This window comes from Mugil cephalus, chromosome 7 (genome assembly GCF_022458985.1).
Source record: "Mugil cephalus isolate CIBA_MC_2020 chromosome 7, CIBA_Mcephalus_1.1, whole genome shotgun sequence".
NCBI lineage: Eukaryota > Metazoa > Chordata > Actinopteri > Mugiliformes > Mugilidae > Mugil > Mugil cephalus.
This window is the reverse complement of record NC_061776.1, coordinates 7288528-7313378: the sequence shown is the minus strand read 5'-3', so window position 1 is coordinate 7313378 and position 24851 is coordinate 7288528. Positions and strand designations below refer to the sequence as shown.

Here is a 24851-nt window from a genome sequence, read left to right as displayed (position 1 = left end):
AAGCATGAAGTGCTCTAAAACTTCCTGGTAGACAGCTGCATTGACCTTGGACCTCAGGAAACAGAGTGGGCCAACACCGGCAGATGACATGGCACCCCACACCATCACTGACGGTGGAAACTTTACACTGGACCTCATGCAACGTGGATTCTGTGCTTCTCCGCTCTTCCTCCAGACTCTGGGTCCTTGATTTCCAAAGGAAATGCAAAATTTGCTTTCATCAGAAAACATAACTTTGGACCACTCAGCAGCAGTCCAGTCCTTTTTATCCTTGGCCCAGGCGAGACGCTTCTTACGCTGTTTCTTGTTCAAGAGTGGCTTGACACACGGAATGCGACAGCTGAATCCCATGTCTTTCATGCGTCTCTTCGTGGTGGTTCTTGAAGCGCTGACTCCAGCTGCAGTCCACTCTTTGTGGATCTCCCCCACATTTTTGAATGGGTTTGTCGTCACAATTCTCTGCAGGGTGCGGTTATCCCTAGAGCTTGTACACTTTTTTCTACCACATTTTTTCCGTCCCTTCGCCTGTCTGTTAATGTGCTTGGACACAGAGCTCTCCGAACAGCCAGCTTCTTTAGCAATCAACTTTTGTGTCTTGCCCTCCTTGTACAAGGTGTCAATGGTCGTCTTTTGGACAACTGTTAAGTCAGAAGTCTTCCCATGATTGTGGAGCCTTCAGAACAAGACTGAGGAACCTTTTAAAGGCCTTTGCAGGTGTTTTGAGTTAATCAGCTGATTAGTGTGGCACCAGGTGTCTTCTATATTGAGCCTTTTCAGAATATTCTAATTTTCTGAGATACTGAATTTGGTGTTTTCATTAGCTGTCAGTTGTAATAATAAAAATGAAAATGAATAAACACTTGAAATATATCACTATGTGTGGAAGGAAAGTATACAGTATACAAGTTTCACCTTTTGAATGGAATTACTGAAATAATTCAACTTTTTGATGATATTCTAATTTACTGGCCAGCACCTGTATATCTTAATGCACACAGCTCATTTATTGTGCAGTTACAGTAAAGCTAAAATGTTTCAGGTGCCGTATAATGATGCTTTTAGGAAACTGCTTAAACTTCAAGTGGCTCCTTCACTGCCACTAAATTTACTTCCAGGATTTAAACTCATAATTGGTTCATCAAACCAGAATCTTTCTTTTTCGAGATTAAACACAGAAAAACAAAAGACTAAGCATAATATTTAAAGGAGTAGTTCTATATTTAGGGGACTGCTTCTTCGATTTGGAGCTGTTGCTAGGCAACCAGTAAGGATTCAGAGAGATGTCTGCTCCTGGGAAGAAATAGTCTAAAAGAATAAGTCCATGACAGCAGATTTAGTGTCATCTTATTGTATTATCTAGCTAAGCTAATTGTAGCCTAATATTCATCAGACTTAGACAGAGTTTAATGATTGACCTGGTCGCAGTAGCTTAGTTGCACACTATTGCACACACAAGATTAAAATAAAATAAAGTAGATATGTTTTAGAATAGTGTTAACTGTGTTTCCACTGTTGTTTATTGGTTAATAACTAATTAAAACCAGTTTTCTTTTAGTTTTACATATGAAATGTTAATTTTCCCAGGTCGTCGTCACGTCCAGACCAGGTTAGTGGAGCCCAGAGCGTCTTCTCTGAACAGCGGCGACTGCTTCCTGTTGGTCACTCCGGAGCGCTGCTTCGTCTGGATAGGAGAGTTCTCAAACGTCATAGAGAAGGCCAAAGTAAGCGTTAGTAATCTCCTGCCACGGTGTTGGCGTTTGAACAAAGATGATTCACTGATGATCCTGCTTCGCGTTTCCATCCCCTGCCATCGCGTGTGGCCATCTGTGCTCGGCGTCAAACACATGCTTTCAGCCTCGTCCTTCACCCCGAAGGATCTCCGTCTAGACGCGCTCTAATAAACACTTCTTTTTTCTACTCCGCCTCCTTGTTTCGGTGCCGTTTGCTCATCTTGTTGTGATTTTATGCACAAACGACCCTGCAGCTGTCAGTCAAGTCTCTTCTTCACAGTAACGTCGCTTCGTATCTAAATTTATCTCAGAGATCGTTCCACGTTTAGAAAGAAAAGAAACGTCATCGTGGGAAATAGAGACTTTTCCTGTTGTAGTTAAAGTCTGACGAGAAGACTTTGTTTCCTCCTTTTAGGCCACAGACTTGGCCACTTTCATCCAGACGAATAAGGACATGGGCTGCAGGGCGGAGCAGGTGCAGACCATCGAGGAGCGGGTCAACCCTCAGGGTCCGGATATGCAGCAGTTCTGGACCATCCTAGGTGGACACATGGCGTACCAATGTAGGAGCTTTTCCTAGGCTGATTCTGATCCATGACGTTTCCTTTGATGCATGGCTCATCACCTGCTTATCTTTACGTCTGTTTGTGCCGTAGCGGCCGGTCCGCCAGAGGAGGACGAGCAGTTTGAGAACGCCATCGTAGAAACCAACTGTATCTTCAGGCTGCTGGACGACAAGCTGGTTCCTGATGATGAGGAGTGGGGGAAGGTCCCTCGCAGCTCTCTGCTGGAATCCAAGGAGGTGAATGTGACGTTACATACGTCTCTCCTTAAAAGCCTCTTTACATCCTTTGTGCATTAATGTGTTTAATAAATTTGAAGGTTTCATTTAAGCTCTGAATATAAAAAAGGTTTTAGCTTCATCTTTAAAGGGTCCTCTCTGTCAAAGCCGGTCTTAATTTGTTGCTTAGCAACAGCAGGTGCCATGATGAGCACCTCCTACGTCTCATCTGTGCTCTGGTGCTGCTGAAAAAACGGAAGTGGGTTCAGGAAACTAGGAGCTGAGATCAGTTATTTTAAATATACACTAACAGGTTAAAAGTTTTAGAACAATATATTTTCTAAACTTTGGACTCATCACAGTAACCATCTTTGCCTGATTTAACATGTGAACACACATGTGACATTCTTTCTTTCTAAAATGGAAATCAAATATTTTTCTTCCCAACTTTGTTGCACAAGTTCCCAGAAATGTGTGTCAGTTGTTTGTAGGGAGCTTTTCTTTCACTCTTCTGTCCAGTTCATCACAAACCAGCTCCATCGGGTTAAAGTCTAGAGACTGGGCCATGGTCCACTCCATGTTGTTTTTATCCTGAGGTTCTGGTGCAGCTTGGACTAAAGTTTAGGGTCATTATCTGTAGGATGAAGCTCTGATCAACTATACCAGAAGATACTGATGCTGTTCTAAATCTTTTGATCTGTAGTGTATAAACTATTAACTTTCCCCTAAAATTATGAGAAGAACTGAGGCTATGATTTTCTAAACTCTTCGTTCATCCATCTAAATGAAAAATACAATATGTACAGTGTGATTATTTTGTGTTATTATAATTGTATTATCGACTTGAACTGTATAAAGTGGAGAAACAAGGACGTCTCAGAACTGATCTGGTCACATGTCCTCATGCAGCTGTGCATGTGTTGGCTGACTGGGCCGTGTTTGTTGTTTGTGCGCTGCAGGTGTTGGTGTTCGACTTTGGCAGCGAGGTGTATGTGTGGCACGGTAAAGAGGTGACTCTGGCCCAGAGGAAGGTGGCCTTCCAGCTCGCCAAGCACCTGTGGAACGGCACGTTTGACTACACCTGCTGTGACATCAACCCTCTGGACCCCGGAGGCTGCAACACGCTCATACCCAGGTGAGGCCTCTGTACTGTATGACACGTATTTAAATCTCTTTGAGTCGTCAGGGAGTTTTGGAAGCATTGGAGCATTGGAAGGGAAAGCGGTGGTATCCAACATCAATGTCTTCTGTGTCCTGCTGCAGGAAGGGTCAGGGACGTCCTGACTGGGCGATATTCGGGAGGCTGACAGAGCACAACGAGACCATCTTGTTCAAGGAGAAGTTTGTGGACTGGACTGAAGCGAAGTCGCCGACAACGAAGGAAGGAGGCGAGCTTGTACCTGAGCTGAAGGTACGAGTCCAGCTCTGAGTATCATGAGAATAATTCCACTGGTTACACACATCACAGAGTCTCTCCACGTGTTTAACAGCTGAGCTGCTACAGTTCATTTTGCCAGGAACAATTACGCTGTCCAAGTCATCACAGAGAAGCTAAAGTGCACCACCCTTCCTGCTTTCCTTCTGCTATGAATCCTGTTTTGTGATCTTTCTCCCAGGAGGCTCCGGGACGAGAGTGCCGGCCTTACGACGCCACCCTAATGCTCCCTGTCCTCCAGTCGTCCATTTCCACCATCCTGGACGGGGTGAACGTCGGCCGCGGCCACGGCCCCGTGGAGTCGGAGGACCACATGAGGACGCAGGAGATCACCACGGCGTCCGTGGACGTTTGGCACATCCTGGAGTTCGACTACAGCCGCCTGCCACGCCAGAGCATCGGCCAGTTCCACGAGGGAGACGCCTACGTGGTCAAGTGGAAGTACATGGTCAACACTTCAGGTCAGTGGGCCCATGCACTCCTTGGTGTTTCAAGTTAAGTTTTAGACAATAAAAATAAATAAAAGTGACTGAAAAAGCGAAAACAAAAGATTCTGAATGACTAAATTTACCTTTTCAAACAGAAACTAAACAAAAAGAAGTCGCTAAGAAACAGACCTGAGTGGACAAAGCAGCAGGTTTTAGTCTGGTCCGAGTATAGTCGCATTCCCATCATCTCTATTACCTGCTGCTAGTGGCTAAGCTAATTAGCTGGTGGTTTATTTCTGTGGCTAGGCTAATTGTATCTCGTTTCTGACATAGGCAGAAGGAAGAGATGTCTGGTTCGAGTGTAGTCGCATTCCCATCATCTCTATTACCTACTGCTGGTGGCTAGGCTAATAAGTAGCTAACCACTGGTCTGCTGGTTGGTTCTCCAGTTAGACTGGGTTCCTAAAGGAGTTTTGCTTTAGATCATGGTCCCTGAGGCCTCCTACCCGTGGGACATGTCCAGAACACCTCTAATGGGAGACATCCTCACCAGATGCCCGAACCACCTCCTTGGTTCTACTCTGAGCTCCTCCCGTGTGATCGAGCTCCTAACGCTACCTCTAAGGCTGAGCCCGGCCTCCCTGTGGAGAAAACTCATTTCAGCCACTTGTATCCACGATCTTCTCAAAATCCAAAAGTCCACGATTCGTTTCAAAAGGTTTATTGCTTCAAAAATGCCAAAGGAAAAAATAGCCATCAAGCAGTCATAAACAAAAATGTTTCCATTGTCTCCACCATGCACCATCATCCAAAGAGAATAGCCACACCCCTGGATGTGACAACACCACGATGCAACAAACGCATGACGCAAAACCCACACACAAAAACTAGATATTTGCTCCTACAGTCATTACCCAAAGTTCATGACTGTAGTTGAGGGTTGGGATGTAGATCCACTGGTAAATTGAGAGCTTTGCCTTTCGGCTTAGCGCTCTCTTCACCACGACAGACCGGTCAAGCACCCGCATCACATGAGATGCTGCTACGATCCGTATGAAGCTAAGAGATCCACTCCATCTACAAGAAGCAGAGACGAGATCCTCCGATCACCGAAGTTGACACCCGAAACACATGTGGACTGTTTGGGCAAACTCCCATCTCCCCTCCAGCACCCTAGCGAAGCTAAAGAGCTGGTTCATGGGTCCACGAAAGCCACATTGTTCCTCCTCGATCTGAGGTTCAACTCTCAATCGGACCCTGTTTTCCAGCACCCTGTTTAAGACTTTCCTGGGGAGTTTGCTTTTTCCCACTAGCTCACTTACGCATCAGAGAAAACACTTATAAATAAAGGCCGCTAGTAAAAGCAGAATAGGTGTAAAAATACACTAAATACAGTAGGATATAACGTTTATAATGAGTTTGAGTTGAAGGGCCGATGAAGCAGTAAGTTGTGTGTTTCTTTGCGTTGGTCCAGTCGGTCGGAGGCAGAACCCTGAGGCGAGGAGCAGCGGCCCGGGGAAGGAGAAATGCTGCTACTTCTTCTGGCAGGGTCGACACTCCACCGTCAGCGAGAAGGGAACGTCAGCGCTGATGACGGTGGAGCTGGACGAGGAGAGAGGAGCACAGGTACACGAGGCGGCCACGTTTTGTTTTTTGTTTTTTTATTTTTTTGAAAATTTGAGCCCACTCAGAAACTGACTTGTTTCGCTGTGTGTTTCAGGTCCAGGTGCAGCAAGGAAAGGAGCCGCCATGTTTCCTGCAGTGCTTCAACGGAGGGATGATCGTCCACGCAGGAAAGAGGGAGGAGGAGGAGGAGAACACGCAGAGTAATTATGCATTTTAATTCAGCTTATTTATTCCCAGTTTGGATGTGAAAATATTAGCACACGCCTCAATAATTAGTAACTTCATTAATATCTCATGAAGTACGAAACATCAAACATTTGCATTGTTTCCTTTATTCTGATTAGAAAACATTTGATTTTGCCTTAAAGATAAAAAGACAAACACAACCACTGTTGTTTCTGTATTTATTATTAACTAATCTTGTGCTCATGCTCCCCTGCCGCTCTGTGTTCAGGTGAGTGGCGTCTCTACTGTGTGCGTGGTGAGGTGCCGGTGGAGGGCCACCTGCTGGAGGTGGCGTGTCACTGCAGCAGCCTGCGCTCCAGAGCCTCCATGATCCTGCTCAACATCAACAAGGCCATCATCTACCTGTGGCACGGCTGCAAGACGCAGCTGCACACCCGCGGCGTCGGAAACACGGCCGCGCTCAAGATCAAGGAGCAGTGAGTCGTTACGGGGAGGAGCGCCGTTCGGGCCCTTTTTTTTTTTTTTTCCGGGGTGGTCTGTGGCTCGCACTTGCGTTCAGATTAATTACCCCTCTTGCTGCCTTCAGGTGTCCTCTGGAAGCCGGCCTCCACAGCAGCAGCAAGGTCACCATCCATGAGTGCGATGAGGGGATGGAGCCTCCGGGATTCTGGGAGGCTCTGGGGAGAAAAGACAGGAAGGCTTATGACTGCATGCTGCAAGGTACAAGAAACACCTCATCTCTGGGTAGTTCAAAATGTCGTAGGCAGCCATAAGTGATGTCTGTTCATCAGTAACGAAAGCCTTTAAAAATGAAGTTAATTACTGACCATGTGTAGTTAAGTATCTCCTCATTAATCACCTGTGTTTTTAATTTGCTTTTATTGATGGAGACGTTTCATGAGTAAATCAGTAAATAAATAATAACTTGTGTGTCCACATCGTGGAGCATCATATGTAAATGTAAAAGTCTGAACAAAGCTAAAGTTATTTAATCATATTTATCCTCAGATGTAAAGCTAAAGCAGTTGTGTTTACCTGAAAGTTAATCTTAAATGTGGATTCTTAAACTCGTACTGCAGTTTATTTCTACAAGCTACTGCTGTTTTGACTTTAACAAAACAAGCCAAAAACGAGTCATTTATCCGCTGGCTGATTCGTGGAGAGTGACGCTCGGCATCGTTTCCTCAGATCCAGGTAAATTCAACTTCACCCCGCGGCTCTTCCAGCTGAGCAGCACGTCCGGAGATTTCGTGGCGACCGAGTTCTTCCACCCGTCCAGAGCTCCGGACCTGGTCAGCTCGCTGCCCTTCCTGCAGGAAGACCTGTACAACGCCCCACAGCCTGGTGAGAACCAGACACACACACACACTGAGACAGACAAACAGAAATCCACCAAATTAAATGTGTCACAGAGGAGATGAGGGCGAAACTTGAAATTCTCCGTCGTCACAGCTCTGTTCCTGGTGGATAACTTCCATGAAGTTTACCTGTGGCAGGGCTGGTGGCCTCAGGACAGCGAGAGCACCGGCTCGGCTCGGATCCGCTGGGACGCGGACAGGAAGTGTGCGATGGAGACCGTCCTGCAGTACTGCAAAGGTGAGGAGAGCTAGGAAGCTAAGAAGAATGGAGGTGGTTTTATGCTAAGAACAAAAGCTCAGTGACTCTGCCAGACTCCAAGGATTTAATCTTCCCACCTGAGCCACCCACTGCCTCAGCCATATACACCTTTCAGCCACAACATTAAAACCACTTAGACCAGACCAGACCCACTGAGGTTCCTAATAAAAACCTGAACCCTCCATGAGTCCTTTACAGCCGACGATGCTTCTTGGATGAAACGTCCAGTTGTCTTTTCTTTTCTTTTAGCTCTGATTTTATTCCTGTCAGCTCTTTATTGAGCTAATTTTATCCTGCAGCGCGGCCGAATATAACTACAAGACACTTTTTGGAGCTGCAACCAACAGAGATGGGTATCATTAGGGATTTGTCCGATACCGGTGCCAAACCGGTATTTGTGAAATAGTGCTGGTGCTGAATGACTGGAAAACATGCAAACTTTGTCCAAAAATGGTGCCTTTTTATTTTTAAGACATTTTGTGATGGCAGGTTGAACAGATGTCTCACAGGCTATCAAAGACATTTCTCTGAAGTACAGCCAAACCTTTGATTGCTTGGCCGTAAAACTGATTTGACGTCATGTGTAGCATCAGTAGAGTTAAGGGGGTTTTTAATATTCAATTAAAAACTCAGCAGCTCCAAAATCTGCTTTTTGGTCTGGTTTCTATGGTTCCCGAGTATCAGTACCCATCCCTGTCAACAAATTTGTGTAATAATAAAAGCTCAGTGTCAACTAAACGTGTGATCTCTCTTGTTACGTGTCACCAGAGCCAAGTAAGTCTGAAATAAATGATAAGACTAAACACATTTCCCTATTTTAAATTACGTATTCTTAACTTTTTCTTCTTATTTTTTTTTTGTCTTCAGAGAAGAACGAGAAGAAGCCTCAGAAGTCGTACCTGATCCACGCCGGTCTGGAGCCGCTCACCTTCACCAACATGTTCCCCAGCTGGGAGCACAGGGAGGACGTGGCTGAGATCACAGAGAGGGTCAGCAGCACCGTCGCACACTCTCAGAAACTCAAACTCACTTTACATGCACAGCTTAATGGAGCTACGCTCGAAATTCGACTTCCTGAATGTCGTCCTTGTCCCAGTTCACATGCAACGGAGAAAATCGAATAACTGACGGGAACATGTCCGCCTCCTCCACACTAGGTGGCGATATGTGTCTTGTCAGCAGGTTAATACGGCCCCCTTCGGTTGACCAATTACGTCATATAATAAGCAAGAATCGTTCATGCGTCAGACCGACATTTCAAACAACACCAACATGGATAATAGTTCAGCTTTTTAGTCTTGTACGTAATGTGTGAGCTACTTTTGGCTCGACTTTCTTGGATGTTTTTGTTCCGGGGTCATACACCAGCGCAGTGGTGATCTAGCGTGTGCACACGCTTTGTCCAGTTAAAGTCAGATTAAGGCGTATACATGCCAGAGTAATTTACAATCACATTATCTGGGTGTCTTAATCAGATAAAGAGAACTCTGATTTTAGTCGGACTAACATGTTAATTTGTCCAGTTAAAGTCGGATTAAGGCAGTAATTTGTTTTTTGCATGTAAACGTACTGACTGACAGTACAGACTAGTTGGAAACTGTGTTAACAAATGCACTGTGTGCTCTGCTGCTGTGGCTGCAGGAGGCCGAGGTGTGTAACCAGATCATCCTGGTGGAGGACGTGCTGGCCCGGCTCTGTCAGAACACCTTCCCTCTGGCCCAGATGCAGGCCCGGCCGCTCCCAGAGGGCGTCGACCCGCTCCGGCTAGAGATGTACCTGTCCGACCAGGACTTTGAGGTCAGTCCACCGACTCAACCTTTTCACTCCAGGCTTTAGTTTGTAACATTTTCCTCAAAGGAACATACTCAAGGGTCCTTTTTTTTTTTTTTTTTCTCCATTTTTATGTTAATTCCAGCCATCCTCAGTAACACGTCTCATCCTAACTCCATCTAACTCTCACTTTTCAGACCAAGTTGTAGGTGGATTCAGGTAAGAAGAGCCGCTCGTGTGATTCACCAGCACTGGAGACTTGTCCTCTCTCTCGAGCACTGTGTGTGTGTTTTCCTTCTTTAAACGGATCTGAATAATCACCCCCCCCACCCCCCATCCCCACTCCACCGCCTCCTTCTCTTCTCTCTCTTGTCTCTCTGGAGTGTGGTGCTGGTCGAGGAAGAGACGCTGCACAATCACATCATCCCGACAGAACATTACAGCGTCAGACAGAGCTTTAAATAGGACACAGAGATGACAAATATAAGACGACACACCATCTAAATTTAGATCCCGTTACTGCAGGAAGAAACATGAGCAGAGAAATAAATGATTGAATTAAACAACTCGGTATCATAAATGTTTAATTAGTTTTGATTATCAATCATCATTCATTCATAAAATAAACATTAAATATAGTTTGGTTGATTTACTACTTCCATATATATTAAATTGATAACTCTACTTTGGCCTCTTCTGTATATTTTGGAAAATATACAGAGATTTTTTTTGCGTATTTACTAATTGGCAAAATCGGCCAATTAGCAGAAAAAAATTGGCAGAAATCGCCTTTCACACTTAAAATCTTTAGTTTTAATCTGTTTTCTCAGCTCCACCTTGCGTGTTTTTGCAGCCACAGCTCGTGTCTTCGACCACACCGCGCTCTCCTGCATCACCTCTCCTCCTCTCTTTCCTCTCTTTCCTCCCGGCGGACAAACAAACGCACTTCAGTGATTCACCGTCCGCCGCACGCTGCAGTCTGACTCACCGTCTGTCTGCTGAGCACAAATCGAGGTCACGAAACCTGGACAGAGTTGGTTCTGGTCCTCAATCACAGCTAGAAGTGATGTCAGCAGGGCTTTAAAGTAGCCCCCGAACCTTGTGTTGACATTTAACCAGAGCAAAGAAATGAGCTCCACTTGCCGAGTACTTTATTAGAAACACCTACGAGATTGTTTGTGATGACAGGCAGCGATGCACCGGCTAAAACTCTGCAGGTAGATGTTCAAAGACCAAATGTGGGCCTTGTCTATCCTGCAACAACTTCCACCTGCCTTCAAAGTGACATCTGTGCAGATGAATTCCTTTACAGCAGAGAGGCGTCCGCCAGAGAAGCGATAACTTTAAATTAACAGCCATTATTACAGGGAAGCTTACGTCACATCATTGACTATCCAGATGTGTGCAGAGGGATTTTTCTTTTTTTGAAACACGACCTGTAATGAAATCCAAATGGCATCTAACCAGATTATAGGTGTTAATATGTTAATGCTCGGTGGATGTATGCTCACTTTATTAATAACACGTTTTCATCCATAAAATAAAAATGAATTAGTCAGTATTTTATCCAGAGTGCCCGAAAATAAAACGTTCTGGTGCTATTCATCTAGAAACATTCAAAGAGACCCGAGCAAAACTACAGCAGCATAAAAAGTTTCAGAACACAACAAATAGATTAAAAGTTACCAATGATAACATTAAAATACCTACAGATGATGACAAGTACCATCTAGGGCTGGGCGGTGTACTGGTTCATACCGAATACCAGTATTTTTTTAAAATATCTTTTGTTATGATCTGAATTTTTAATATACCAGCGTTCCAGTGTATTTGATTACACAGAGTTTGGAACGTTGCACCACGAGACACTGTTTCAGACAGGACCAATTTCAGTGTAGTGCTTCTAAACACACATAGTGCGACTGTGTCACTGTGAGGTGTGGTGAAGATGGAAAGGTCCGAAAAAGGAAGTGACAGAACGAGAGGACTTGTGACAGACGTCCCTAACTTCTGTGGACAGTCCCCGTTTTGGATGACCTGTCCCCCGGCTAAAGCTGTCCCTGAAAATGTCCCCAATTTTAGCTTTCTATGAATGAGAAGAAAAAAAGGTTGCACGTACACTCCAAGTATTACGGTAGCTGGTCGCGCTGCTGTTGACATCACAGACATAACAGTTTATTATTCAGTAATGAATAAATATGATTAACTATGTCAAAATAAATTAAACTGTAATTGTCCCTGTTTCTTTATTTTATCTTGATAATATTTTTTAATTTATTTCCTCTCCAAGCTGTAAATGTACCTCATTAGCAGTCAGTGCTAACACGGGGCCATGAAAACTCGTTTTACTACTAGTGTGGGATCATTCTACAACATTTACTCATCATCACACTAAAATGGTTCATCCTTAGTCAATCTACTGCATTAATTCCTCTCTCAACCAGTAGGAAACGTGATTATGCATGAAAATAAAAATACATTTTTGGTGATACCACCCAGCCCGTTCCGATGTATTTATCATTGAGATTATAAAAAGTTTAAAATCAGGCTCCTAAGACTCAGGTCTTCTTGAAAACATTTGCATTTCTGTTGTAATTTATGGGGCAAACACACGTAACAAGAATCAGTAGAAATATTATTCTCTGTGTCTTTTTCTTTCTTCCATGTGCAGAAAGCTTTGGAAATGAAGAGAGAGGAATACGAACGTCTGCCAGGGTGGAAGCAAGTGAACTTAAAGAAAGCCAAAGGATTGTTTTGAGAAAGTTTTTATTTTTTAAACACGAAGAGAGGAGACGAGACGGAGACGCAGTGAGAGGAGCCCGACGTGGTTTGTGGTGTGAATCTGGATCTGAAGAAAACCCGGAAGGATGAAGACTGGAGATGCACTCGCCTCGCTTATAGAGTTTCATTTTATTATTTTTTTTACGTCTCAACTTTGTCATTAATTAACTAAATCTGACGGCGACAGGTGTAGGTTTGGTTTCATACGTGGTAAAAAAAAAAAAAGAATTTGTTGAAGATCATGGACTCGTTTGTTGTCAGGGTGCCATGCTGTGGTTGTGTGCGACTGTATATAATGTTTGTGTGTTTAAATGTGTAAAAGTTTGTGTGTGTGCGCGTTTGTAACTATGTAAAAAACAAAACAACAACAAAAAAAAAGGTAAAAACGAAACCTCATCGTGTCAGATGTCGTGAGGAAAGTCGTCGTCTTCTTCTGCCTCGTGGGTCGACTCGTACCGAGAGGAGAGAGTTGTAATTTTAAAGGTGTGACAAACAGCAGCTTGGTGAATCTGAATGTATAGTGCCTTGCTTTTTGTGTACAGTTTATATACAGAAATTCTAGTCTGCATTTTTAAAGACTTTCTTTGTGATATAGTGAATTAAATCACAATAATGCTCAACTCAGACGAGGAGTCGCTTTGTGTCTTTCGATGAACGTGGTGCAGGTGTTATAGGACTGAAACTATTAGTCACTGGTGAGATCTTTAAGAATCTGCTCATCAAATGTCTGCAAAGTTTATTAAATACACCGATCAGGCATAGCAGCCTAATATTGTGTAGGTCTCTCTTGTGCCTCCAGAACATCAGTGGTCATAATGTTATGCCTGATCAGTGTAGATTAAAGATGAATTCTATTGAATGTTCTCCAAATAACTCACAGTGAATGAAGGTTTGTCTTCAAAGCTAAATGATCATCTTTATGTCTATAGCTCTTTTCTAACGGACATTACTAAAAAAAGAAAAGTCTGCAATTATAAATACAAACACAAAAAATACTATTAAAAATCAAAATTAAAACTGAATTAAAACCAGAGAAGGTTCTCTGGTAAATGTATGTCAGTAGAGAACATTATGTTTTAGGTAGTAGCTTATTCTACCATGTACTGGCAGCGAAGGGTCAATACACTTGTTTATTTATGCTGATTTACTTTGATATGACGTGAAAATTTAACAAATTCACAAGTTCTCGTTTGAGGAAGTTGGGATTTCATTGTTTACAATTCTGCTTTTGCATTAAAATAAACAGTTTTATATTCTGGTACATAATAGTGGCTTAAATTGTAATATACACTCACATGCCACTTTATTAGGTACACCTGTTCAGTTGCTTGTTAACAGAAATAGCTAATCAACCAATCACATGGCTTCAGTTCAGTGCATTTGGTCATGTAGAGGTGATGAAGACAACTTGCTGAAGTTCAATCTGAGCATCAGAATGAGGAAGAAAGAGGATTTAAATGACTTTGAACGTGGTTAGTTGTTGGTACCAGACGAGCTGGTCTGAGTATTATTTTAAAGCACAACCATCTCTAGGGTTTACAGAGAATGGTCCGAAAAAGAGGAAATATCCATTAAGTTGTGTGTACGGAAATGCCTTGTTGATATTACAGATCAGAGGAGATTGGACAGAAACAATATAATATATAATACCATTTTTCATAACACTCAATTTTGTGAACTGAACTGGTAAACTTTTCCAACTGCGAGCGTAGACGTGAGTAAATTGTTTTTACCGGGTCTGAAAAAACATGTCGTCCACCACATCATTGTCAAATTTCAACAATTGACACAGCAAGTTCAAGAAATAAACGTAAAAAAAATTAATGCGAACCGTCTATTAACATTGTTGAAAATTAAAAAAAATGTGAAGTATGAACTTAAACTAGTTCAGTTTAATATGTGCGAGCTGAACTTTGAACTAGTTCTTGTTCAGTGTGAACATACACGACACTGGCTGTAACCTATGCACATAACTATACCGCACATAACTACATTGCTCTGTAAATATACCACCTGAATGCTGGACGGCGCTCTGGCTTTTTGCCAGTCGGGTTTATTTTTGTTTCTACTTCCTGCTTCAGTTTCAGCAATGGTGACATTGTCATCGTTGAAAGTCACAGCTCTTGCTATCTGCCATATGTATAGATGTGCCGGGCCAAAATACTATATACAATACTATTAACAAAACTAAATAAAGCTGTTTGGAAGACAAAAGAGCCAGCTCTTCTTTGGGAGCAGTGACAAAAGAGACGACTCTCAGAAAAGAAACGAACTTCCCATCACTAGTTGTAAGGTGCCAAGGCTGAAAAACAGCCTCAACCAGCTCTTTGAAGAAAAATATTTTGAGGGAGCACGTGGGGAAAACGAAGGAAAAAATGTTGTTACTCAAAACACTCAAAACATCCCATTAATTGCTTGGAAATGTGGCACAAAAACGACGCCATACACCTGACGCTATTTATCTGAGGATAAGGGCGCAACTTTGGAGCCACTGGACTAGTCCCTCGCATTTTCGATTATTTTAGTTTTTCCAATGCCAATATGCACTAAGGACATTTATACGATTTGTTAAACTAAAATAGTTTTTACAAATGTCAGCGTTTGTCATGAACTGGTAGTCGCCATTATATCACATCCTGTTGCCATATCGTCAAATAACTAAACTAAAACGAAAATTTTCCAGAAAACAAATACCCTTTAATATGCATCAAAATTATATTAACTATTTAAAATGACTGAAACCAACCTTGCATTGTAAACAAATGATTTGACTTGTATTTTAATGTTTTAAGTCTCATTCACCAGCGTGGAGGCGGTGGGGCTTACATTTAAACATAGACTAAATTTAATCAAGTTTAAAATGAAACTATTTAACCACTTTATACAGAAGTTCAGTGTAGAATCAAACTGTCTGTCAGTGATTTATTTATTTAGATTTTAATAAATCAATGGTTCGGAGACTTTTATTGTGAAACGCCAACCTGTAGCAGTAAAACTAACCGGAAGCGAACAAACGAAGGACTTCTGAAGCTCGCGACTGTGAGTACTGCTTTATAATTTCTCCCATTAATAGCTATTTTAACATTACAATGCCTTTTAATTAACTCGTGGAAGATTCTTATATTAAGATGTAGTCTCTTCCACAAACCGAAGATAAGGGCCGGTGTTCAGGGCGGTGTAAACCTGTGGAAATACTTTTACTTCATAGTTTCTGACAAGAAATATACGAACTGGCAAAAGTTTGAACGTTCACCAGCCTCTGTGCTCTATAATATCTTGTCACAGAAGCGCCAAACGAAAGATTTTAGCTGTTCCGGGGAGAAAAACACAAATATTTGCAACTACAGCGGTTCACGTGACGGCGAAGCTCCGCCCTCACTTGTACTTATACGCTATGCTTACTTCAGGGAAGCTGGGAATGTCGGAAACGTGTCAAGGTCCAATTTAACTAATCTACGTTTCAGACAAATTGGAGAATTTCGTAAAGTTATTTTAAACTTACACGCATTATCTGGTGTACTGGGTATGTTTGGAAAAAAAGTTCTATTGTAATTATTTTGTATTTTCTTAAATACATACGTCAATATTTCCCTCTACCGTTGGTTATTTGACATCGTATTGGTATCAAAAATGCAACATCGAGGGAGTTGAATTTTTAAATTTGATGAGGACGTAATAAGTAATCGATAAATTTGAAAACAATTATATCAGTAGATAAAATTTATTGATATATAGACGTTTACTGTCAATTCTGTATAAATAAACAGTTTATATATAATGTCTGAAATGTATACATAAAATGTATATGTAGCATTTTGTCCTATTATTACTTTCTTTTCATAAAATAGTAAGAAGCCTTTATTGTATAAGTGATTCAACAAGATTGCGAGTTCTCATCATGCAGCCAGAATCAAATCACAGTCAAGACCATGATAAATATATTTCACAGTGAGTGTGCTCACAATGCAGATTTGTTTATATTAAAATGGTGTGTAAAGCAGATTTCTTCTGCTTCTGCACTTACCGTGTCCTCTTCACACGATGATCTGTTTGAGGAAATCTCAGTTAATGAACCTCTCTATGTTTATCAGTGAGGGTCCACTTCATGCTGCAGATAACACAAATAAAAATCAAACCTGAAGCAGAATATTGTCTCTGTCTTGAAAGAAATTAGATGGAAAGACAAGTCTATTCACAAGATGTTTCCATGTGACACAGAAACTTAACGGGTTTTAAATAAATGATTACCTTTGTAGCTAGCAGCTAGCGTTGACCAGCTAGCGTTGACCATGTTGTGACCATTCAATATTTTGCTGGCACAAAGGAGACCTACACAATATTAGGAAGGTGGTCATAATGTTATGCCTGATCCACATGATGGAATGATCCACCACTTCTCACCAAATCTTTCTTACTTTTACCAGTAAGTGGGTCACAGGTGTTGACTGCTGGTGCGAAGCTACAATAAGAACAAGAGTGTGACCTTGTGAAACGCCTCCAACAAATGCAACAGTAGCACAGAACAAAGCGTTTTTAAGAGAACGACGTGTCCTTTATCTTCGTGTTATCTTCATGTTTTGTTCACTTTTATACAGGGTCAAAGTCTAACCTTGTGCAGAAAGGACTTGTAGTTTTCAGGGGCGATGTCCTCCCAGGTCAGACTGAGGCTGCTGCCGAGCTCCAGGTGTTTGTTCGACGAGCCCGTTCAGGTGAAGGTGGCCGGCCTGATGTCCAGGCAGGTGGTCACCATGAGAGCCAGGACCACCGACGAGAAGGGAGTGCTGTTCAGCTCCTCGGCCTCCTACAGGGCCGACGGGAGCGGGGAGATCGACCTGGACCGGGACCCCTCGCTCAGCGGGAGCTACGTCGGGGTGGAGCCCATGGGTCTGCTGTGGTCGATGAGGGCGGACACCTTGCACAAAAGGCTGATCAGGACCAAGGCACTCAACCCTCATGTGGTGAAGTTTTCAGTGCACGAAGAGGAGGGAAGGATGCTGGCTGAGGAGACCAACGAGAGGTTTCTGATGGCAGACGGTGTCACCCGGGTCCCCATCAAAGACGGGAACATCAGAGGAGTCTTGTTTACTCCCCCAGGTTTGTCTTTAAATAAATCTGTCAATAACAAGTGTTGATGATGGAGTTGGACGTATGGATGGATGCAGTCAGGCCTATAAAGAGAGTACAGACGTGGACTCACGGTTGAAGCCAAGGTGGGGACGGTTTCTTTATCAGTACGTCGTAGGGATGTGAGGATGCATCAGGAGGCAGTTAAAAATCAACACAAATGTGTGACGATTCCAATCAGCTGAGATGAAAATTAATCGCGATGCCTTTTTTAAAACAACAAAGGGCGTAATCTAGTTTGTTTGGCGTCCTACATCACTGTCTAGTATTCAGACGGGACCAGATATGCTGATGTTCCTTAAAAAAACATGTAAATACCAAACTAGGAACACATGGAAACCTTGGTTTGTTTAAATGATGAGATTTTTTTTATTTGTATTATTATTTTCAGCCGTACATGGCTGTGTTTCAGGTGGTTCATTCACACAGAATAAGCAAACTTTGCGTTTTACTCTAATTCACGTTCCGGCTCTGCTACTTTCCATCTCACTCCACTGCATCACAGGCAGTTTTAATTACAAATTATACTGGATGGTAAAAAATGATTATTGATAATATTTATCCAATGACCTGTCAGTATTAAAATCAGCTCCACCTTTGCCTATGAACACATTAATGGTTGATTTAATGATTTCATCTGTCAAAGCAGAAAAAAAGCCGTAAAAAGAGATGTCAGTTCACACTGGATTAATGTTATCAGAGGACCTGTGTTACGAGAATAAGGTCGTTTGCGTTGTATTTTTTTATTTGACAAATCGTGGACATGGACAATTCTCAGGAGATTGATCACGGAAGACGATTTTTTTGTTGTTAAGATAAAATATAATTTCATTTGCATACACGTTGTATTGCACAGTTAACATTACCTCAGAGAAACAAAAAGGGAAACTATACTTTGTAGCTTTTATATATCTATATCTATATCTATATAGATGTTTTTTTAAATATGCATTCATTGCATAGTTTGTGTTTTGGAGTTACATCCTACCTCAGAAATGTGTTGTTTTTTTTGTCTGAGAAATAATTAAAAGAATCGTTTTCAGCCATAATTTGTCTGCAAGCTCATTAAAAAGTGGGAAAATCGTATCGTAAACCCAATATTGAAAAAAACTACATCGCGAGTTGAGTGTTACATCCCTGGTTCTGTAACAGTTGTCCGATTTGTTCCAGGAAAAGGTCCGTTCCCTGCTGTGTTGGATCTGTACACGTTTGGTGGAGGTCTGTCGGAGAAGAGGGCGTCTCTGCTGGCCAGCCGAGGGTTTCTGGTCCTCACCGTGGCTCTGTACGGCCACGCTGATATGCCGAGGAACATCACAGAGGTCCACCTGGATTATTTTCAAGAAGCTATAGAGTATTTAAGGAAACAGGATAAGGTGAGTTTATTACATCCACCCATGAAGACGGTTGTTTTTCCTGTTCATCTACTATCAAGCAGCACAATAGTCAAAGCATCTGATTTTGTTGCTTTTCCCTCAGGTGGGCAGTAGAGGAGTTGGAGTTATATCCCTGTCAAAAAGCGGAGATCTCGCTCTCTCAATAGCCTCCTACCTGGAAGGTGTTGAGGCCACGGTGTGGATCAATGGCTGCTCCGCCAACGTAGCTCTGCCACTCTTCTTCAAGAAGAGACTCATCCACCGTGCTTTACAGTTTGACATGAGCAAAGTGATCACCACTGAGTCCGGGGCCATCATTCCCAAACATGCCGGCGAGGATCCCCTGGCAGAGGAACACAGGGACACCCTGATCCCCATTGAACGAGCCGGGGGGCGTTTTCTCTTCGTGGCCGCGGAGGACGACCTCAACTGGGACAGCAAGGCCTACATGGACGAGATGGTGGAGAGGCTGAAGCGTCACGGGAAGCAGAACTTTGAGAGCGTGTCTTACCCCGGGGCGGGACACTTCTTGGAGCCGCCTTACGGGCCCTACTGCCTCTCCAGCGTCCACAGCGTTGTGGGGAAGCCAGTATTGTGGGGGGGTGAACCGAGGGCCCACGCTGCAGCTGAAGTCCACATGTGGAAAAAGATCCAAGAGTTCTTCAGAACTCATTTGAGATGCGATGCTACTCAGACAAAAGCCAGGTTATAGATTCAGATAGTGTGACAAGTGCTACTGAAACTGATGGTTTATTAGTTTGTGTATTGAGATGGGGAGGAGGGGTTACTGACAGAGTTTAATAAAATAAAATCCTGTATAAAGTTGTGTTGCAAATTGAGGATGAGTCGTTTGCTTCATTGTAGTTGAAGTTTCACTTTGTTGTGTGTGTTTCTTGTATTAAGGGTGCAACTATTACCATCTTCAATACTGAATAATGTAGCAATAATTTATTTATTTGATTCAGCAAATGGAGAAAAACATGCACTGCGAGTTTCCAGAGTCCAATTTAACTCCTGAAACTGAAAATCCTGACATGTTAGAAGCTAAAACCAGAAAACATTTGGTCTGCACTTATCAAAACAATTGCAGATTATTACTCCTGCCTCGTGTAGTTGTGTATTAATATGTTCATTTAATGTTAATGTTGCCACCGTCGTCTTTAAAACCGAGGTTCCGGCCGAGGCAATGATGTGAAGTACTCACACTTCACCACAAGGTGGCGATGTAAGGCTCTAAATAAAACCTGTTAGGTGCAGCCTTAGTGAGCAGAAGCTTCCTATGATGGAGCACAACTTACCTGAGCACTGGTAATTAGTTATGTTCATACTTTAATGTGGAAATGAACTATCCTCCGAAGTAAGGATTTGAGACATATAAAATAAATATAAGCAGGCAATTTTTCATTTTATTGTGCAAACACAGTTTTTATTGACAGTTTTGTTTTATTTGATGTTTTACTGCCTGTTTTAGCTCGCACACGTTCACTAACCCGTTCCAATAATACCTGAATTCAGTTAAAATAAAGCACCTAGGCATCCAAACTCTTCTACAAACATTAGTGAGAGAATGGGTCGCTCTCAGGAGCTCAGTGAATTCCAGCGTGGTGCTGTGATAGGATGCCACCTGTGCAACAAGTCCAGCCGTGAAATTTCCTCGCTACTAAGTATTCCACAGTCAACTGTCAGTGGTATTATAACAAAGTGGAAGCAATTGATGTGGATGCTGAGGTGCATAGTGCACAGGGGTCAGCAACTCTCTGCAGAGTCGGTGACTGCAGACCTCCAAACTTCATGTCGCCTACAGATTAGCTCAAGAACAGCACGTAGAGAGCTTCACGGCATCGGTTTCCATATCCGAGCAGCTGCAACCAAGACATACATCACCAAGAAGTGGTGTAAAGCACACAGCCACTGGACTCTAGAGCAGTGGAGACGTTCTCTGCAGTGACCAATCACGCTTCTCCTCCTGGCAAACTGATGGACCAGTCTGGGTTTGGAGGTTGCCAGGAGGACGACACTTGTCTGACTGCATTGTGCCAAGTGTGAAGTTTGGTGGAGTTGGGGGTTGTTATGGTGTGGGGTTGTTTTTTAGGAGCTGGTCTTGACCCAGTGGAAGGAACTCTGAATGCTTCAGCATACCAAGAGACTGTGGACAATTTCATGCTCTCATTTTTGTAGGAACAGTTTGGGGATGAACCCCTTCCCGTTTGAAAACGACTGTGCACCAGTGCACAAAGCAAGGTCCATGAAGATGAGCAAGTTTGGTCCTGACCTCAAACCGATAGAACTCCTTTGGGATGAATTAGATGAAGACTGTGAGCCAGGCCTTCTCGTCCAACTTCTGTCCCTGACCTCATAAATGTGCTTCTGGATAAATGGTCAAACATTCCCATAAACACACTCTTAAACCTTGTGAAAAGCCTTCAAAGAAGAGTTCAAGCTGTAATAGCTGAATAGAAATTAGATATTAAACCCTATGGATTAAGAATGGGAGGTCACTTCATATACGTCTTCTGCATTTTTGGCAATATAGTGTGTATCTTATCAGATCATTAAGCTTGAATCTTTAATTAAAATGATTTTTCAAGAGGTTAAAGAAATACCTTCGATATACACTCACTTGCCACTTTATTAGGTACACCTGTTCAACTGCTTGTTAACACAAACAGCTAATCAGCCAATCACATGGCTGCAGTTCAATGCATTTAGACATGTAGAGGTGATCAAGACAACTTGCTGAAGTTCAAAATGAGCATCAGAATGGAGAAGAAAGGGGATTAAATGACTTTGAACGTGGTCTGGTTGTTGGTCTGAGTATTTCAGAAACTGACGATCTACTGGGATTTTCACTCACAACCATCTCTAGGGTTTACAGAGAATGGTCTGAAAAAGAGAAAATATCCAGTGAAAATGCCTTGTTGATTTAAGAAGTCAGAGGAGAATGGGCAGACTGGTTGGAGATGATAGAAAGACAACAGTAACTCAAATAATCACTGGTTACAACCAAGGAATGCAGAATACCATCTCTACTATAATACTACCTGAGTACTGTTGCTGACCATGTCCATCCCATTATGACCACAGTGGACCATCTTCTGACGGCTACTTCCAGCAGGATAATGCACCATGTCACAAAGCTCATATCATCTCAAACTGGTTTCTGGAACATGACAATGAGTTCACTGTGCTCCAATGACCTCCACAGTCACCAGATCTCAATCCAATAGAGGAACCTTTGGGATGTGGTGGAACGGGAGATTGATGCTTGGAGTGTGATGCTATCATGTCAATATGGACCAAAATCTCTGAGGAATTTTTCCAACACCTTGTTGATAGTATGACACCAAAAATTAAGGCAGTTCTCAAGGTAAAAGGGGATCCAACCTTTCACTAGCAAGGTGTACCTAATAAAGTGGCTGGTGAGTGTATATGTATTTATTGTTTCAACTTGTGCAAAACTATAATTTTAGTTATAACTGCAGATCTTTATCAGAAACACATATTTATTAGATTAGTTGGACATTGTGTAGAAGAATAAAGTTTGTTTTCTTGAGAGGAAGCAATATTTAAACCTAAGTCGTACACCGAGCATCAAAGACAGATATTTTAACTCAACCACTTCCATATAGAGCTATTCTAGGCTCATGTTTCTGCTCTTCTTTCAGACTTTCCGCTACTCGCCTCAAAGCAGCATCGGCAAAAACATAACTAAAAAGGAAATGAGAGGCAGGGAAATCAACATGACATATTGGGAACTACCTCGGCGTGATTGTTCTCGCTCGCTCACTCTTGAAACGAGAGACACCACGTTATTGTTCTTACCTGGCCCCGCTGCAGCTCACAGAGTTCAGACAGACAGCAGAACCAGCCTTGATCTGCCTCCTTGATTTATTAAGCAGCGTTGTTGAAAAGCTCTCTCTCTGTCTTTGCCTGTGCTGTTCTTTGTGCTTCTGTATCTGACTGCTCCCTTTCTGTCATCTCAGCTCAGCAGAGCTCACATCAGCCTCTGGCTTTTGAAAAGCGGGGAATTATTTGTTCTGCGACGACTGTAACCTGCACTAAGACGCGAAGATGAGTCAGGAGCTTGAGGCTGGGGTTGTGTTTGAGCTCCGTCTTCCTGAGAGTAAGAGTGGATTTATATTTGTGTGTTATTGAGTGAAAGCTTAGCAACAAAGCCTGTGTACATATATTAGTCTCTAGTGTGACGGCTCCTAGGCTTCAAGAACATTGATGTTAATCAATACCAAGGAAGCAAACTTAGGACTGTTGTACTTGGTAGTTTGGAGTCTGGAGGACTGGAGGACGTTGAAGTTGACATGTAGCTACTTTAGTGTTTTAGTTCGGCTCAAGTCACATCCACTAACATGGGGGAGCTTATGAACCTATACTGCAGCCAGTCACCAGGGGGAGCTCTACTTGCTTTAACTTGACTTTTAACAAGGTGTCATGGCATCCATTTTTCTTATAGTTTATGCTTCGCACACGATCATATCCTTAATGAAGCGGACGGGCCGAGAATACATCCTGCTATTAGGACTGGTCAGATTTGTGCTTACCATATTTGGTTATAACTTATAACTTATAACAACAGGAGTTTGGAAAAAACAGCAGATTCAGATATATTTCATTTTCTTCCAGTGTGCCTCTCTAGTTTTGCCTAAAGTAATGCACCTGTGTCATGAATTTCACCGGTCTAACAGCGTCAACGGAAAAAAAGAAACTACACCTTCACGCAGGACTTTACCGCTGCTTTTTTGAGCAAATAACACATGGTCGCCTGGCTCTGACAAGCTATACGTCATGACAATGTGATTGTAGCTGCAGGCTCCCTGTGCACACCAGCTATAGCTGATGTATTTTTAATGAGTAGTAAGTAATGACCAGAAAGCAGGAAGTGTTGCTGAAAGGGAAACCAAATCAAACATCTTGATAGTGCAGCGTGGGTTGGAAAGCAACCTGAAACCCCATTTAAGCTGTTTAATCGAGCAGCACAGTCATTGTTGCTCAGGTTTGATCATACTGTGGTTGAGATCTATCTGGGTTTTAGTTACTATCTATGTTCTCTTTTAAACTCTGGACAATTTAATAAAACTGTCTCCCCTCTGCAATACTGTAGCAACATGATGGCAGCCATTGATTACAACCAAAGATATTAAAACAATAAAATATTTAAAAGAGCAACAGTTAACTAAAGCCCACCATTGCTTTACCTCACACTGCCCCAGGCTGTGTCTGAAATACATGAACTACAGAGACCTTAGCATCTGTCCTCTTCTTCTTTCTTTCACCACTTTATCTACCAACTGGTTATCCAGGGTAGAAATGAGAGCACTGGTGAATATTACCATGCCATCATGTCACCTCTGTGTGTTATTAGGCTTGTTTACACGTCGTCTTCACTGTGTAATTAGCCCAGCAGGCTAATGACAAGGAACCGTGATCTCTGTTCCCATCTGGTGCGCATATATTTATTTATTTGATTTATTGTATTATTTGTATTCGCAAAAGGTGCGAAAACATATGGTGCTGTAAGAAAAAGACCCCACTGCCAAGGTTATTTTACACCTGAGAATTTCTACAGTTTTGCACGATAATGCATCACAAGTCTGACTCTTTTTCACCATAATTTCAAGCTGCTTTAAAGAAAGCCCTCGGTTTCCGCCATCTGTCGTCTTGATTACAGACTCTGAGGAGATCCGACATAAAGTAGTGGTTATTTTAGGCCATAACTAGATTTGATACAAACCTTTTTACGCTTTATAACATGCTGAATGCTTGAAAACACTATTTGTAATTCTTGATTCAAGTTCAGCTGTGTTTTTTTGGCCTCCTCTGAGAACAGAGCGACTGTTTCATTCATTATTACGCAGGATAAAATATTAAAATCACAGTCTAACTGAAAAACTGACCAGCAGGCTAACAGTCAGCTACCAGCTAGCAATCACCAATTAGACACCAGTTACCTAGCCTAGCCAACAGCAGTAGGCCCACATAATCCCG

General features: G+C 42.5%; 2 protein-coding genes across 16 annotated transcripts in view; both read left to right on the top strand.

Moving 5' to 3' along the window:
- The window catches only part of LOC125010610 (supervillin-like), a 54280-nt gene extending 41302 nt beyond the window's left edge, over nt 1-12978 (top strand). For 10 of the 14 annotated variants that reach the window (XM_047589373.1, XM_047589364.1, XM_047589365.1 and 7 more), the window contains 16 exons: nt 1585-1721; nt 2146-2293; nt 2387-2532; nt 3471-3646; nt 3775-3922; nt 4128-4407; nt 5849-6000; nt 6095-6200; nt 6455-6662; nt 6773-6906; nt 7375-7530; nt 7639-7782; nt 8671-8792; nt 9445-9600; nt 9719-9792; nt 12245-12978. In XM_047589373.1, the coding sequence (XP_047445329.1) occupies nt 1585-1721; nt 2146-2293; nt 2387-2532; nt 3471-3646; nt 3775-3922; nt 4128-4407; nt 5849-6000; nt 6095-6200; nt 6455-6662; nt 6773-6906; nt 7375-7530; nt 7639-7782; nt 8671-8792; nt 9445-9600; nt 9719-9792; nt 12245-12260 (2303 nt within the window). In that variant the 3' untranslated portion in view covers nt 12261-12978. The remainder of the gene's footprint in view (nt 1-1584; nt 1722-2145; nt 2294-2386; nt 2533-3470; nt 3647-3774; nt 3923-4127; nt 4408-5848; nt 6001-6094; nt 6201-6454; nt 6663-6772; nt 6907-7374; nt 7531-7638; nt 7783-8670; nt 8793-9444; nt 9601-9718; nt 9793-12244) is intronic. The other 4 variants (XM_047589363.1, XM_047589376.1, XM_047589375.1 and 1 more) reach the window with 2 other exon arrangements.
- Nucleotides 12979-15346: 2368 nt separating this feature from the next.
- Nucleotides 15347-19690, top strand: LOC125010110 (acyl-coenzyme A thioesterase 1-like). 2 transcript variants are annotated; one of them, XM_047588474.1, is made up of 4 exons: nt 15347-15393; nt 16950-17448; nt 18649-18851; nt 18955-19690. In XM_047588474.1, exons 2-4 carry the CDS (start codon nt 16998-17000, stop codon nt 19561-19563), a joined length of 1263 nt encoding a protein of 420 aa, XP_047444430.1. In that variant the 5' UTR covers nt 15347-15393; nt 16950-16997; the 3' UTR covers nt 19564-19690. The 2 variants fall into 2 exon arrangements, with proteins under 2 accessions (XP_047444430.1, XP_047444429.1); XM_047588473.1 differs by lacking the exon at nt 15347-15393 and having other exon boundaries at nt 16795-17448.
- The last annotated feature ends 5161 nt before the right edge of the window (nt 19691-24851 follow it).

Excerpts from the sequence above, each read along its gene's own strand:
- LOC125010110 (XM_047588474.1), top strand. The coding sequence starts at position 16,998 with ATGTCCTCCCAGGTCAGACTGAGGCTGCTGCCGAGCTCCAGGTGTTTG. Across the intron at positions 17,449-18,648 it reads AGTCTTGTTTACTCCCCCAG|GAAAAGGTCCGTTCCCTGCT; the intron begins GTTTGTCTTTAA and ends GATTTGTTCCAG. Across the intron at positions 18,852-18,954 it reads ATTTAAGGAAACAGGATAAG|GTGGGCAGTAGAGGAGTTGG; the intron begins GTGAGTTTATTA and ends CTTTTCCCTCAG.